We start from the raw sequence: 15,455 nt of genomic DNA, 5'->3' as shown, positions 1-15,455 counted from the left end.
CTAAATTGAAACGGTGTCACTTGCCTGTTCAGGGGCAGTCGGTTCCCGCGCAATAATGGTCTCTGCAGCCTTGTTGTTACGTGTGGTCATGGCCATTGCAAACGGTGTCAATCCTTGCTTGTCTCGCAAGCTTAGATTGATAGCAGGGTGAGCAAGAAGCAACGAGATGATCACAGAGTTTTGGTTGCTGATGGCAACATGCAGTGGCGTTCTACCTTCAGAGTCCTGGACAGAAGTTTGATACGAGTTGGGATACAAGTACGAGATATAGCTGTCTTTATTGAAAATTTAAAAACAAATTTTGTTTATACCTCTGCTGATTTGAGCTTAACCTTTGCTTCTGTGCAAATTATTGTTGCACCAGTTTCACAAAAATGATAATATCATGAATGCGGCTACAACACAAAAAACACATTCACTTGTTGCACATAGCCCTTGTGAAGTCAACTGAATGCTGATTAAACACCCACTGAACTTATGAACGGTTAGAAATTGCAAAGAGTCCTTGTGAACTCAAGTGCACGTGGATTGAACACGCATTCAACTTATGAACAATGACAAGTTGCACAGAGTCGCCATGAGCTCAACTGAATGCAGATTAAACCCAGACTGAAGTTATGAACACCCATCAACATGTAATGCGCAGACATTTCTTTATCACACGCATCTCAGGGTGTCACCACAGAGGCTAAAAGCCACCAGTGTCACCATCATCATCAGCCTGACTACGTCTACTCCAGGACAAAGGCCTCTCCCATGTTCCGCCAATTAACCCGGTCCTGTGCTTGCTGCTGCCAATTTATACCCGCAAACTTCTTGATCTCATCTGCCCACCTAACCTTTTGTCTCCCCCTAACCTGCTTGCCTTCTCTGGGAATCCAGTTAGTTACCCTTAATGACCAGTGGTTATCCTGTCTACGCACTACATGCCCAGCCCATGTCCATTTCCTCTTCTTGATTTCAACTATAATATCCTTAACCCCCGTTTTGTTCCCTAATCCACTCTGCTCTCATCTTGTCTCTTAAGGTTACACCACCAGTGTCACGATAAACCAAATTATCTAGCCAATACAACAAACACAGCAAAGGTTCTCATTGGTTGCTTCTCCTCCAATAACAACACATCATTCCACTGAATGTCTTCAGGCACTTCATTCAACCTGAGCGACTTACCTGAGCATTTACGTCCGCATTGTGCTCGATCAGTGTTTGAACCACTGGCTCTAGGCTCCATGCGCAAGAAAGGTGGAGTGGCGTTTGCCCGTCAAATGCTTCTTCATCACCTTCACCATGAGGCCCAGGCCTTCTAGGACTATTGAGGTCGCAGCCACTGAAAAATATTACGAGAAGGACTTGTGTGTCATCACACATTACACAATTAGTGAGAGCTCCAGCCATGCACAAGATTTAATTGATTGATATGTGGGGTTTAACGTCCCAGAACCACCATATGATTATAAGAGACGCTGTAGTGTAGGGCTTCGGAAATTTCGACCGCCTGGGGTTCTTTAACGTGCACCCAAGTCTGAGCACACGGGCCTACCACATTTCCTCCTCCATCGGAAATGCAGCCGCCGCCAGGATTTGATCTCGCGACCTGCAGGTCAGCAGCCGAGTACCTTAGCCACTAGACCACCGCGGCGGGGCGTGCACGAGATTTAAGAATGGCGTCGTTGCTATCTTTGTTCGCATCGTTACAGCAACAAATATTGGTCCGACTCGGTGTGCGTTGACTGCATGCGTACTCTCGTGGTTGCCCATGATCGTGCTCGACACGACCGCATTGGAGTTCGCAGTGGTCGCGGCAGATGCAGTCTAGGTGCACGCTGCTCGCGTGTGCGCCTTCACAACACGTTGTTGCCATTCACGAGTGCACGGCCAGTGACGACGAGCGGTAGTTTAGTGTTGAGCTTGACGTCAAAAACGCATGGCTAGGATTCTTCAAGGTAGTGATTCTGCCGCGGCTCGCACATTCGTCAAATCTACCGGCAGCATCACAATGGATGGGCGAGCTGTCGTCAGACATACCAATGGCAATAACTTTAGCGGGATGTGCGTGTGGTGGCAGAAAGCGTGTCTCCGGTGCAGGCACTATTGTTGCTACAATAGGGTTGTGCGCTCTCGGTGTTACCAGCTGCCGAGAAACGACCGAGTTGGTAGCGGAATTTCGAGGCAATCCTAAGCAAGTTCCTTTTTCTTATGCGGTAGTAGTCGCAAAAACATTGTCAAAGCAGAAATATCCAGAAAAAGTATTTATTATGACGAGACTTTTTTTTACATTATTTTCTATGAGCGACTGACAAGGTATCGAAAATTATTCGTTGTGGCTGAAATTTCATTGCAGCGGACTTCATTGTAGTGGGATTCGACTGCACACTACTACGAAAATGTAACCGTCATACAGCATTACAGCTAAACATAATCCATAGCTCATATACCCGGTCACACGAGACACTTTTGATAGCATTGAGCCAAGAAAACATTTACTTACAACCCCTCTTTGTGTTTCAGAGGGTAGTCAAACAAACACACTCAAGAAGTCAATCACAAAGGGCTTGATCAGGACAACATGATCTACCGTATTTACTCGCATAATGAACCAACCCCCCCCCACCTTGGTCGTTCAAAAAAAAAAAAAAAAAAAAACACACTTTTTTTAATGTACCTATCCGTTCACTTTATTTTGGTATGATAGCCAGTGCCGTTGACGATCGAAACAATGTTAAATCAAGCAGTTATATCACAAAATAACAATGCGATAAAAGTAAAAACAGTTTCGCAGCCATTCTGAGCAGCTCGAGCGCGGACGTCAATCAAAATTTAAAAGTTGCGTCTTTTGCGGCAAAGTGCCATCTGTTGAATGCAGGTGAAACCTCCTTGCTTATAGCACCACGCAAGCACAGCGGCACAAAAACAAAGCAAAAAACAAAGCTCGTGGCCTCCAAAAAGGCGGGCGCGATGCTCAGAAACACGCCGTACGCCCGCCATCTTAGAGGCCATGCAAAGCGCAACTGCACCCACTGCACCGACGGCGTGTCGTGCACCCGCAAGGTTTACCGCATGGTTTGCATGTCGCCACCAGACGCTGCGTTTTTGTCGTCGGGTTTGTTGTTGTGAATATAGTTGGGACACCTGCTGTGCAGGGCGCGTTCGGCTGGTACGCTGGCTACACGGCTGGTTAGAAACAGCATGCGTTGGAGCATGAGAACCGAGCGGCTGGATGACACTTCGGCGTCGATCCATGCGCTTTCGTTACAAGAGAAAACAAAAGAAGCCTCGGGCTACAAAAAAATTTGTTGCGCATTTCTATTTCATGGGCCAAAATAAGCAAAGGTGTCACACGAAATTTTTGCTGTTATTACTTCCATAATTTTTTCTCCCACATAATAGTCCCTCTCCCTAATAGGTCTGAACTTTTACAGGAAAAAAAAAGTGGGTTCATTACGCGAGTAAATGCTGCATGTCACTGGTGCATCGAAGAGAGAAGCCAGCAGTGCGTAGTATAAATATAAAAAGCAAGCAGAGGATAGCACAAGACGCACCTCCTAACCAGGAAGCAGGCTACAGAGTCATTGTTTTCATCAATAGCCCTGTGCAGCAACGTTTGATAGCATCCACCGGGACCCTCTGACCAGCAGTCTGTATCGCAGCCATACTGGACCTAAAAAAAATTCAGAGAGATCCAATAATGCAGCTGAATGAGAGCAATTTATTAAAACAGCACAGTGATGAACTGGTATTTAGACAAGATGTAGACAATAATCTATTTTCGCATTAGGCCGCAATGAATGAACTCTGCTAATGAGAGATCACCGCTAATCTGAACACTTTGCAAGCCTGTGAAGTGCAGACCAGTTTGCTAAAAAGCAGACGGCAAGCACACCAGTCACAAAACAAGCGGCACTCACTAGGACAGAGGCAACATCTTCCTGGCCACCTTCTAAAGCCAGCCAGAGGGCACTCTTGCAGCTACTGGCTTCATCTGTTATCGTCATATCAGCACCTCGCTCGCACAAAGCCTTGACCACTGCCGGCAGGTGGCGCTTGATGGCAAGCTGAAGTGGACTCTCTCCATCCTGAGTGCGCAGGTTCAAGTCAGCACCCTGCAAAAAGGACGGGCAATGCTGCTAAGACAACCCGTGCAGTGGCCACTAACACAGTTCCTACAGTCAACATGACGCAAACAAAGTGGCACATTTTCTAAGCAACGACACAAAAAGTAGTGCCACAATTGTATAGCGAAAATTGCATCATTGCCACAGCCTGTGCTGTGGTGGTGTGCTTCTTTCTCATCTGTGCCGTGATTGAACCCTTGTTTCTTGGGACTATGTTTTACCGACAAGCCCGATTTTACAATTTAATGGTGCAAGTCGGACGAGGCTTAATCACTGCACACCTAACAAGTACATTAGAATATTACACACCCTAGACTAGTGCAACATTTCAGCCTGTCGTTGCATAAGTCAGCACCAGCAGCACATTGAAAATGCAAAATGAGGAAACGACAAAGCGTATGACCCACATCAAACCATGCCAAGTGTACCAGAACCATACACTGCTCCACACACCCATTCCCTGCATTTCTTTGTTGCACCATAGTTGTAGAATTTACATACACTTGATTCAATGATTCATCTGCACTTCCTTTTAAGTGGCAGACAGCAAGGCAACCAACGTAAAGCTGTGTTCACCACTTTTGCGATTCCCTTACCCTTTTGAGCTGAGTCCTAATCTTCCTCAGTTTACCTGCACTTTAAATTCCTTATGAGAGCCGATAGGACCAGCAATTTTTGTGCTACTGTGACGAAAACACTTGGATTCGCCTACTACATCCCTGCGTCTGCACCTAACTAAGCAGTGAACAAGCAAGAACAAGGCCAATTCACTTGAATGAGAAGTTTTTGTTAAGACTGAAAGCTACACCGACATAATTCAAGAAGTCTGTATTGGTTACAAATACCCAACAGACCTGGTCCAACAGAAATATGGCTCCTGCCGTGTCCTGGTGCAGAATGGCACGATGCAGCAGAGAGAGGCCTTCGGCATCCACCACGTCCAAGCTGGCTCCTGCAGCAAGTAACTCACGAGCCATGTCGTGCAGGCCCAGCTCGAGGGACAGGCTCAGCGCTGTTTCATCTTTGGAATTCTTCAAATTCAAGTTGGCTATCAGCAGCCCTGCCCCGGGCGTCTTCACTGCCAGCTCTGCACGCAAATGGTGAAAATCTGTACAATAGCAATTTACAAGGGCTGCACATGTTTGAATATACGACCAAAAGTCACAGCATTTGAATTTACTTCGACATGAACTAGACATTTTGCAAATTTCGAATATTCGAAACTAACGAATACACGTATCTTGCCACATTTAATTCACCTGAGAAGCTGATTTCACTTCAGCATGGGGGAGCTATGCTGTGGAACTACTTAATCGGGGGAAATCCACAATGCTGTGAAACCACACCTAGACGTTAAGTGTCCATATGTGAATTTGATTGGCGATTGTACACATGCCCAGCCTTGACAGTAACCACAGTAATGGACCTCACAATCTCAGTCCACTTGGGGAACAGTGAATGTGCCAACAACACATGATCTACTGTCAAAATTGCCCATTGATGCAATAAAGTAAAGAGCCTGTGTTGCTCAACATCTGCCGTGGTCAGCATCATTGTCCACAAGTTGGAAATTCTCAGCAATAAAAAAAATGAAAATCGTGGTTTGAGCAGGAATTGAATCCAGGCAGTCTACATGGCCGTCATGTATTCTATTACAAACTTGCGACTGCGCTGGAAGAAGCAGCTAAAAGCTAATGCTGGGTGAGGAGTCTAACAAATGTAATATCATGCGGCAGAAGCATATAATCGCATTAGGCATCACACCATGTGAGCTGTGCAATGTATTGGCGGTTCAATGCTGCCCCCACATTAAAAAGGCCTGTGCCTCCCTTCGTGTGTGTTTTACTTAGCCGCTAAATCATGTCCTTCAGTAAATACCAACTAAGCCAGCCAACAGTCTTGTTAAAGATGTCGCATCAATTTCATTTAGTGTGCTAACAGCAGAATTTCACATCCTGGCTAGTGCTGCACAAAAACTTAGTAAATGCCATAAAAGAAGCACGAGGACAGCATACAGAGACTAAGTCCCTTAATGTGTCCAGCCCAGTACCTTTATGTCGGAGGATGCTGCGAACTGCCTCAACATGCTTGTTGAGCACAGCCCTGTGTAATGGTGTTTCCAGGTAACGCGCATCTTCGTCATCCGACGCAGAGCCCAGGGTCTGCTTGTTTGGGTCAGCACCACGCTCCAAGAGCGTTTGCACCAGTCGTGCCAAACCTGCCTGACATGCAGCATGCAGGGGAGTCTCTCCCTGCATCGCAAAGCACAACACCACTTTTTTTATAACACACAACTAAAATAAAAGTAATCGTGTACAAAATAATGTGCATAAAGTGAGAAACAGATGTCGTGGGACTCAAGTTCAGACAAGTCTAAGTGACAGCACTTTGTGGCCTTCTGGCACTTAACTGCAGAAGATTTGTGTCAAAATAAAAAAACGTCGCCACAGTGTAGCTGGTTGCGTCACGTATTCATCAAGGTAAGGGTGCGCCGTGATACTTTGCTATTTTAAAATTTTGTTTTTTGGAGAATCAAAGCTGATGGGGTCGACCTATATTCCAGTTTTTATGTAATTAGGACATATGGAAAGTGCTACAGAAAAAACAGCTCACAATTAGACATCATGTATAGTTGGAACTAACTACACATCCGATCCAAATATCTGTGCACCAATTGCAACTGGTATGGCCATATGTCTGCGAATTCACCCATTAGTTGACTCACCTGGACTCGCTCAACTCAGATCAAGCAGCGAGTCTGGATGAGAAATTTTTTTGGAGAATTTCAGTCCGATTGAGTCTGGTTGAGAAAAATTTTAGTGCGTCCGAGTCTGAGCGAGCCCGGTAGAGGAAAATTTTGGCAAGTCCGAGTGAGCCCGACGCCTTAAATGCAATTCTTGAGCGAGTCTGAGTGAGCTGCACACTTTTTACAGAGCTACGGTTCCACTTACTCAACTTCAGCAGCTCACATTTACACTTATTCCAACTCACCACGCATACTTCAAAGCACACGCCTTCATGCACCAGCTCAATTTTTATTGATCAGAGGCATGAGTTATGGAGGAGGAGGGGGTGGGTACCGCAACCTCTCCCTAACCCCCAAAAACTCTTTCTCAGAAATTTTCAATAAAGAAACTGCATGTGAGTCATCTCTCTCAATAAAAAAAAAAAGTGCTTAATGGATTGCAACTACTGATATCTCATATTTCAAAGTACGAGATCAGAAGGCGTTAAGTAGAGCACCAATTACGTGAGATATTGGTGTTAAAGAACACTCGCACCGAGTTATAATAAGCCAACCGTATACCAACGAACTTGTGAGCCTGCTCACTCTGACTGAAATAGAGCCGCGAGTCTGAGCGAGTCTGGCCGGGGTAAATTTTAGTCAATCTAAGTCCAAGTGAGTCCCAAAAAGAAAGTATATTTCACGAGCAAATCTGAGTAAGTTCCACCTGTTTTGTCAACTTATGGGTGTGGTGTAACAGAAAATAGTGCCCTTGATTCACTTCACAGAGTTACCCTATTTTGCATCTCATGTCTGCACAAAGGTTCATTTGTGTGTTCACTTTGTTCACACAAGGCTAAGGTGAATATATGAGCGCTTCAAATATTTGAGTGAATATTACAGCATTCTAGTTCACTTTGATTCAAATTTATGTTACAGAAATTTCGAGGTATTATAAATGAATGCATAGGTGTATATTAACCGGCATGTGACCCCCTGTAAAAATTATTTCACTGCTGTGTGAAGGTGCTATGCCATGAAAACATCAAGAGAAAATTTATACTGCCACAAAGCCTCATATCAAGGTTAAATGAACATATTACCCTCATTCATTCATCATTTTCAAGCTGCTTAAATGCTCTTGGTAAATTTTAAAACGTAACCTACTTTAATGAATATCAGTAACACTGTACCGAAAGTCAAATCCTGCTAGTATTCAAAGTTGTTCCCACTTCCCACCAAAAAGAACGGTATTTGCACACGCCTCATTTCAACATTTAAAAAATATAGTTGAGTTTAATTGGGTCCTGACAAATATACAGATTTTTTTTCTATTTGCAATATGTGATGCACACTATCTGAACATGATTCGAAATTATTCAACCAAATCACTATTCGCTTCGAACCATAAGTTTGCTATTCTCACAAGCCTAGTTTACACTGCTCAAAGCCAGTGCACCACACAGCCAAATATATTAAAGGGGCCCTGAAACATTTTTTTGAGTAACCATAAAATTAATTCACTGAAAAAGCGTATCACCTCACAAATTCAATGCCGCAAAAACTTTAAGAATCCATCCAGTACGAGCGGAGTTACAAAGATTTGTCACACGCTGCAATCGCATTCTCTCTTCTCTCGTCCCGACAAAAGCACTCGAAGCTAAGCAGGGAGGGATAGGAGGGGCAAAAAGAAAACGTCAATTGTGCCTCATGACCTTGAGTATTTTCTTTTCTTTGAACATGCAGCTTTTTCAGTGCGATCGCGCGCGCACGCGTGGATAAGTGACGGCCCCTTGCGGCGACCTTTGTAACAACCGAGCGCGCCATGTTCGAATCAGCCAATGACTGAGAGATGGGCTTACGGGAGTGATTTTTGGGCTAATTCCGTGATTTGTCGAGAGAAGAGAAAGCTATTTTTAGCTGACTTTGATCATTTATTGTGAATTCCAGTCTGCGTACTGCGCTGTAATATTTGGCACGCGTGTTGTCGGGAGCCTCTACTTCTGATCGGCAGTGTTTTCTGACCATGCTCAAGAAGTGTTGCAGGGCCCCTTTAACACAGTAGTTGCAAAAAGAATGAGTGCAAAGCCTGCATTTTACGGTGCAACAATGAACATTGAATTAGTACAAGGAGAACATTCTCACGTGGAAAAAAATTTTGAGAACATAATAGTGTACTGTACTCATGCTCACCTTATTATTGCTTAAATTACATTGAGCCCCCCGTTCAGCAAGGAAGATGCCAGCATTTTCATTGCCAGCACGAGCTACTAGATGCAGTTGGGAGTCCCCTGCAATAGATGCAAGCAACCAATATACAGTAGACTATCGGTAAACATAAATCATAAAACAGAACAGCTGCTTGAATGGAACTCTCTCTGATAAGATTGGTTTGCTACTTGTGTTCTGTGCCCCTGTTCATCTCTTGGTAAAAGAAACTGCTGTTAAATGAACATATTTTCCTGGTCTCTTGAGGTTCAGTTCAACAGAACTCTACTGTGTATATAATCACCTACTCATAAAGCAGCACAGATAACGCAACTGTCTTTACAGTTGCGTTATCTAGCCTAACTTTTGCTTCTAGTGCCTTTACAAAAATATGACTATTTAGACTCACACTTAGCCTGAGCCCTTCTCACCCAATTGAAGAATACAATCCAAGACAGTTCCAGGGCAAATAACTTTGATCTTGCAGTGTCACTAAAAAACTTTGATTCCAGTGAAATTATTCATGCCAGATTAAATCTTAAGTCAAACCGACATGTGTCACGGTTACTGCAGTTGGTGAAATATCACAAAAGTTTGACACACGTAGCAGCTGAAACAATTATCACAAACTAATGTGCTATTATTAGTTTTAAAAGGGTATAAACTTGAACTTGTTGGCTTGGCTTCATAGCAGGGAACAGTGCAGATACACAGCACAAGAAAGACTGACAGGACTTGGTGCTGCTGACAGGCAGTGCCAAGTCTTGTCAGTCTCTCTTGTCTCGAGTATCAGCACTGTTCCCTGCTACGGTGCTATTAATCGCAGCATATATACTGGGCTCATCCGACACACAGTAATGTTGTGCTTCCACCCCCGAGTGTTTTAAATTTCTTCCCCTGTACCACACTGTACTTTTACAGAAAAAGCTGTTATGAGATTACAACACGGGTCGCGTGCGCGTCGTAGTCCGCCACCGCCACCAGTGTCTGTAGCCACTATCGCACGAAATGAGAAAAAAAAAACTAAATAACAAACATCAAAGACACTATAGGATTCGAACCTGAGTACCCTGCATGCCAGCCCAGTAATCTGCCACTGAGCCACGCTGGTGCTTGGAACTCCTTTTCAAATTAGCCTTAGGCAGGCTTGATGCCAGGAAAGGAATCGCGTTAATATGAGTAATAAAGCATTCTAAAACATCAAAAGAACAACCAGTCGTTCCATCAAGCCGCTTGTGATTCGCACATTTGAGCCATGGGGAATGCCGTGGCGTTCTATGTCCTGTGAGCCTGATTCGAATGAAGGCATTCTGCTCCACCGAGTCGCACACAATTGGCCCATTTGAGCTGTGATGAATGCCGTGACCTTCTATGTCACGTGAGTCAAATTCGGACAGAAGCGTTCCGCTCCATCGAGTGGCACGCGATTGGCCAATTTGAGCCGTTACGAATGCCGTGACGTTCTATGTCATGTGAGCCAAGGTATCACGTATCAGTTTTTGTCCGTTTCTCGGATGGAGGTGAAGGAACGGTTGGAGAGACCATCCAAAAAGGAATGGATGGTTTTAAATGGCTGCAAGGCGGCATAGATTGGATTTAAATGTGAGCGCTTTGCGCCTTCCAGTATCCGGGTACATTGAGAACATGGCGTCGCAAGCGGCCTCATGCACTTACGCTATGGCTCAATCCCCTCTCCGTTGTCGCAGCCACCCCGTCTGTCTGTCCATCTGCGTTGTTGTAGACAGGCAGACAGACACACGGACAGGCAATCGGACAGACAGCCAAACGTACAGACAGACGAATGGACGAACGGAGGATTCACGGTTTACCGATGAAACTCTTTCAAGCTTCACCCCACTCATCATAATTCACTCCGTGGTGTTACGAGCGTGCTGCATCCCTTGCAGAGGCACTGAGTGCATCCGTCACGGACACTGGGCGCGTCCTTCGCAGATTGAAGACACTGCGCGCGTCGCACAGAGACACTCGACGCGTCTCTTTTCACACGGGGCGCATCCCACAGACACTGGATGCACGATGTTTCAATTCGCTCAATTGGTCCTCAATCTGTCATAATTGTGAGGCAGGCCTCCATTTCTTACACTGGCTGTTCGCTTCCCCTTGTCCTCGCGACCGATGCGGACCACCCACTTTTTGACATAACGAACGGAACACCTCTGTCCGGATTTGGAACTTGTATAAAATTGCACCACAGGTGTCACATAATGAGAATTGTGCAATGAGTGGGTCGTCGAATGCTCCAACCCTTCACAAAAGCTTGATCTTCTTCACCTATTAACTGTGGTCCATACCCACTATGGCAGATTGTGGGGACTACAAAAGCTTCTGGCGTAATTCTTCCTTGTCATCAGCCACAGCACAATAGAATTCCACGAAGTTTCCTTGCAAGTGTGCAGCAGGTACCACGCTTCTCCGAATGACAAAGTATGGCAAAGTGAATGCCTGCCCACTACACAATAGTTAATGGCATAGTGGGTACACTGCAAGTGTTCTTGCAGCAGCTACCCAAAGTGTGTTAAAAAAAAAAAAAAGGCTCTGAAAAAGGGAATTCCTAAATCAAAAGGTTAGACCACTTGGCAAGGAAGATCAAAGAAACTTTTCATATTTTAAGAGGACTTGTAGCAGAGAACATTTACAGCCGAGCCCGCTTATAACGTACCTCAGCGTGACACGACATCCATTCGCTGTATCTCAAGTTTGTAGCAAATGAAACGCAGCATTAAAGAAAAAGTTGAGTGAAAACAAAATTTTTGTTAAAAAAAAAAGTCCGCAATGCCTGTGTTTCGAAGTGCAGAAGGGGTAAGGATGGTCTTGAGTTTATTTAAAGCGGCAGCAGGCTCTTCGCTGAAGCCTATGGCATAAGCTGCTCAAGGCTTTTAATTTATTTTAAATATTTATTCTCATCCTAGAGATGGCCTCACTGCTGTTTTTGAAGAAATCTTAATGTAGCCGATTGCTACAAGCACGCCTGTGGGCACTTGCTCGAGTTGTCCTCGCAATCCCATTTCTCCAAATTACTCTTGCTGCGCAGATCATTCACAATGCCCCCCATCTGTGCAAAGTTTCGCAGTGTCGGCATCAATATTGGCTGTAATGAAATCACAACAGATGTGCCACATGTCCTCCCACGTCAAAGTCGACGATGCGCTCCCACAAATTGGCGTCAGAGTGGTCCTGTTAGAAAGCTTCAGGCTTGGCATCGGTTCCAAAGTCGACGAAGCCAGCCTCTCAAAGACGGTTTCGCACTCATGTAGCCGTCACTGCCGCCCACGAAGCCTTCACCATCTCCACAGCTGAATACAGGGACACGCAAAGTGGAAAGTTAGCTGCCAGGCGGTCAACAACCATGAGCAAGCACTCCACATTCTTACACTCATGGATTATGTTCAAGTCAAGCGGTAACACTTTTGCCGTTTTGTTGAATGGCAAAAAAAAGCGCGGAAGGCTTCCTGTTCTCCACCCTGACCACAGACGCACACCAACAGCGAGCAAGACGCGCACCAGCGACATAGAAGCCAGCACGTAACTGCTCTGCTGGGCCCGTTACTAGTCAGAAAACGAAACTTTTGAACTCGAGCCAGCATGTCAGAGCAGAGGAGATGGGCGGAGTGGCGATAAAGAGAGGTGAGCAGACTTGCGAGAGACATGCGAAGGAGTTGCGTTAGAGTGAAGACAGTGGAGCATGCAGCGGGAAGGCGACGTTGAGAACCAAAACATGCGGAAAGGCAGGTCGGGTGGCACCTTTACAATCTCTTCCTGCAGTCACTGGTTGAAGTTGGGAGGGACTGTAAAGGCGCGGTCAAATAGCTTGCTTGCAGGGTCCATGAGATGCACAACTTGCACGTACAAAAACTTGGGAGCGTGGTCTGCACGCGCAAAGGTCAAAGAATCAAATTGTGGAGCTGGTGGACTTGTGCGGTCTCGCTGACTTCGATCATTCGCGATGCAATCTGCGTAAAAGCCGTTTTTACGCTTCCAAACATGTGCACAGGGCATGCTGAGCCAAGTGCAAAGTGGATGAAAACAGGTCTTAAACACGGAATGAATTGCAAGTTATCAAGGAGGAGGAGGAATAAATGAGGAAGGACAGGGAGGTTAGCGCAAGTTATCAAAGTTGGTGGGGTAGTGCAAGCGCGTGCACTGGGACAATATGACACTGGTGCAGACAAGACACGGCGCAGACTATCGGGTACAGTCAATGGTTGATGATGTTGGCAAATGGTCTGGTCACTCCAGGCCGGCGACGCCAAAGAAAGTGTAACAAAGCCAGTGATCAAAAGCTGAGGCGAGATTAATTGGCCAACCGGTCTTCGGAAGATCAGTGGCAGTCTGAAAACACAAGCCTAGTCTGGCAATGTGGGGTGGTCAGAGTAGTTGGAAGACAAAAGACGGAGGAGGTGCGCGACAAAAAACAGTCTGGGAGAGGGGCAACTAGAGGGGTGCGGAGACAAGGTTAGCATTTAACAATAAGAATCTATGGGGGAATCTAAGGAGATGACAAGGACTTGAAGAATTACAGGCCGATCAGCTTGCTCTCTGTACTATACAAGCTAATTACAAAGGTAATTGCTAACAGAGTAAAGAAAACATTAGAATTCAATCGATCAAAGGAACAAGCAGGATTTCGAACAGGCTACTCAATAATTGACCACATTCATACAATCAATCAGGTAATAGAGAAATGCTCAGAGTATAACCAACCACTATACATAGCCTTCATAGATTACGAGAAGGCGTTTGGTTCAGTAGAAATATCAGCCGTCATGCAGACACTGCGGAATCAGGGCGTAGATGAAGTATATATAAACATTCTGGAAGAAATCTACAGGGGATCAACTGCTACCATAGTGCTTCATAAAGAAAGCAACAGAATACCAATCAAGAAGGGTGTAAGACAGGGGGACACAATCTCCCCAATGCTATTTACCGCGTGCTTACAGGAAGTTTTCAGAAGCCTAGAATGGGAACAGTTAGGGATAAGAGTTAATGGAGAATACCTTAGTAACTTGCGCTTCGCCGATGACATTGCATTGCTGAGTAACTCAGGGGACGAATTGCAACTCATGATTACGGAGTTAGACAAGGAGAGCAGAAAGGTGGGTCTTAAAATTAATCTGCAGAAAACGAAAGTAATGTACAACAACCTCGGAAAGGAGCAGCGCTTCGAGATAGGCAATAGTGCACGTGAAGTTGTAAAAGACTATGTCTACTTAGGGCAGGTAATAACCGCAAAGCCTAACCACGATATTGAAGTAACTTGAAGAATAAGAATGGGGTGAAGCACATTCGGCAAGCACTCTCAAATTATGACAGATTGCCACTATCCCTCAAGAGGAAGATATATAACAGCTGTATCTTGCTGGTACTTAGCTACGGAGCAGAAACCTGGAGACTTACAAAGAGGGTTCAGCTTAAATTGAGGACGACGCAGCGAGCAATGGAAAGAAAAATGGTAGGTGTAACCTTAAGAGACAAGAAGAGAGCAGAGTGGATTAGGGGACAAATGGGGGTTAAGGATATCATAGTTGAAATAAAGAAGAGGAAATGGACATGGGCCGGGCATGTAGCGCGTAGACAGGATAACCGCTGGTCATTAAGGGTAACTAACTGGATTCGCAGAGAAGGGAAGCGGGTTAGGGGGAGACAGAAGGTTAGGTGGGCAGATGAGATTAAGAAGTTTGCGGGTATAAATTGGCAGCAGCAAGCACAGGACCGGGTTAACTGGCGGAACATGGGAGAGGCCTTTGTCCTGCAGTGGACATAGTCAGGCTGATGATGATGATCTATGGGCACTTCATCGATGGCTCATTGGTGGTCGAAAGTGGTTTCCCGGTAAGTCACTGGAATGCCAACTCCATTTGCTGTAACTGATCAGTGACGCTCAGAAACATTCATTGTAAGTGCAATTTTGTGCCACTGAAATAATCTATATTTCCTTAGTCACGTGAGCATCGTTCGTTTCAAGCAAAAGTTCGTTTTAAGTGGGGCCATTTTATGTGGGCACGACTGTATTTCTATAACTATCCCACATGGAATGCGAAGTGCCAAGTGCGGAGAAAGACCAGCAAGTGAGGTAAAGAACAGAAAACTTCAACTCAATGTATTCTAAGCTTTTATCAACATGGCATTGTCTAAAGCCAATACTCAATGAGGAGCTAATGTATCAGCAATTTGTTGAGCTTTAACTGATATGACCTGATTGGTGCATGTTTTGAAAAGGCTGCATTGATGAACACCCCAATATACGCAAACTGTGACAAGGGTTCAGACGAAGTTGGCAGCAACTGGTTGCCACTGATAACGCAGAAATAAACAAAGGTAAATTTGTTCACCTTCTTGCTTGATCTATCCTTTATTCTAAAAGCAGTTTGATACCTCTTAGACAA

The 15,455-nt window shown here is 45.1% G+C and overlaps 1 protein-coding gene across 1 annotated transcript in view; it reads right to left on the bottom strand.

Moving 5' to 3' along the window:
* The window catches only part of LOC119182028 (rabankyrin-5), a 35,942-nt gene that overhangs the window by 8,112 nt on the left and 12,375 nt on the right, over nt 1-15,455 (bottom strand). The window contains exons 10-16 of the mRNA XM_075888908.1: nt 9,034-9,131; nt 6,166-6,367; nt 4,970-5,202; nt 3,909-4,103; nt 3,543-3,661; nt 1,174-1,330; nt 25-225 (exon numbers count right to left, since the gene is read on the bottom strand). Coding sequence (XP_075745023.1) covers nt 25-225; nt 1,174-1,330; nt 3,543-3,661; nt 3,909-4,103; nt 4,970-5,202; nt 6,166-6,367; nt 9,034-9,131 — 1,205 coding nt within the window. The remainder of the gene's footprint in view (nt 1-24; nt 226-1,173; nt 1,331-3,542; nt 3,662-3,908; nt 4,104-4,969; nt 5,203-6,165; nt 6,368-9,033; nt 9,132-15,455) is intronic.

This window comes from Rhipicephalus microplus, chromosome 3, assembly GCF_043290135.1.
Source record: "Rhipicephalus microplus isolate Deutch F79 chromosome 3, USDA_Rmic, whole genome shotgun sequence".
Taxonomy (NCBI): Eukaryota; Metazoa; Arthropoda; class Arachnida; order Ixodida; family Ixodidae; genus Rhipicephalus; species Rhipicephalus microplus.
This window is presented reverse-complemented; position numbering and strand designations above follow the sequence as displayed.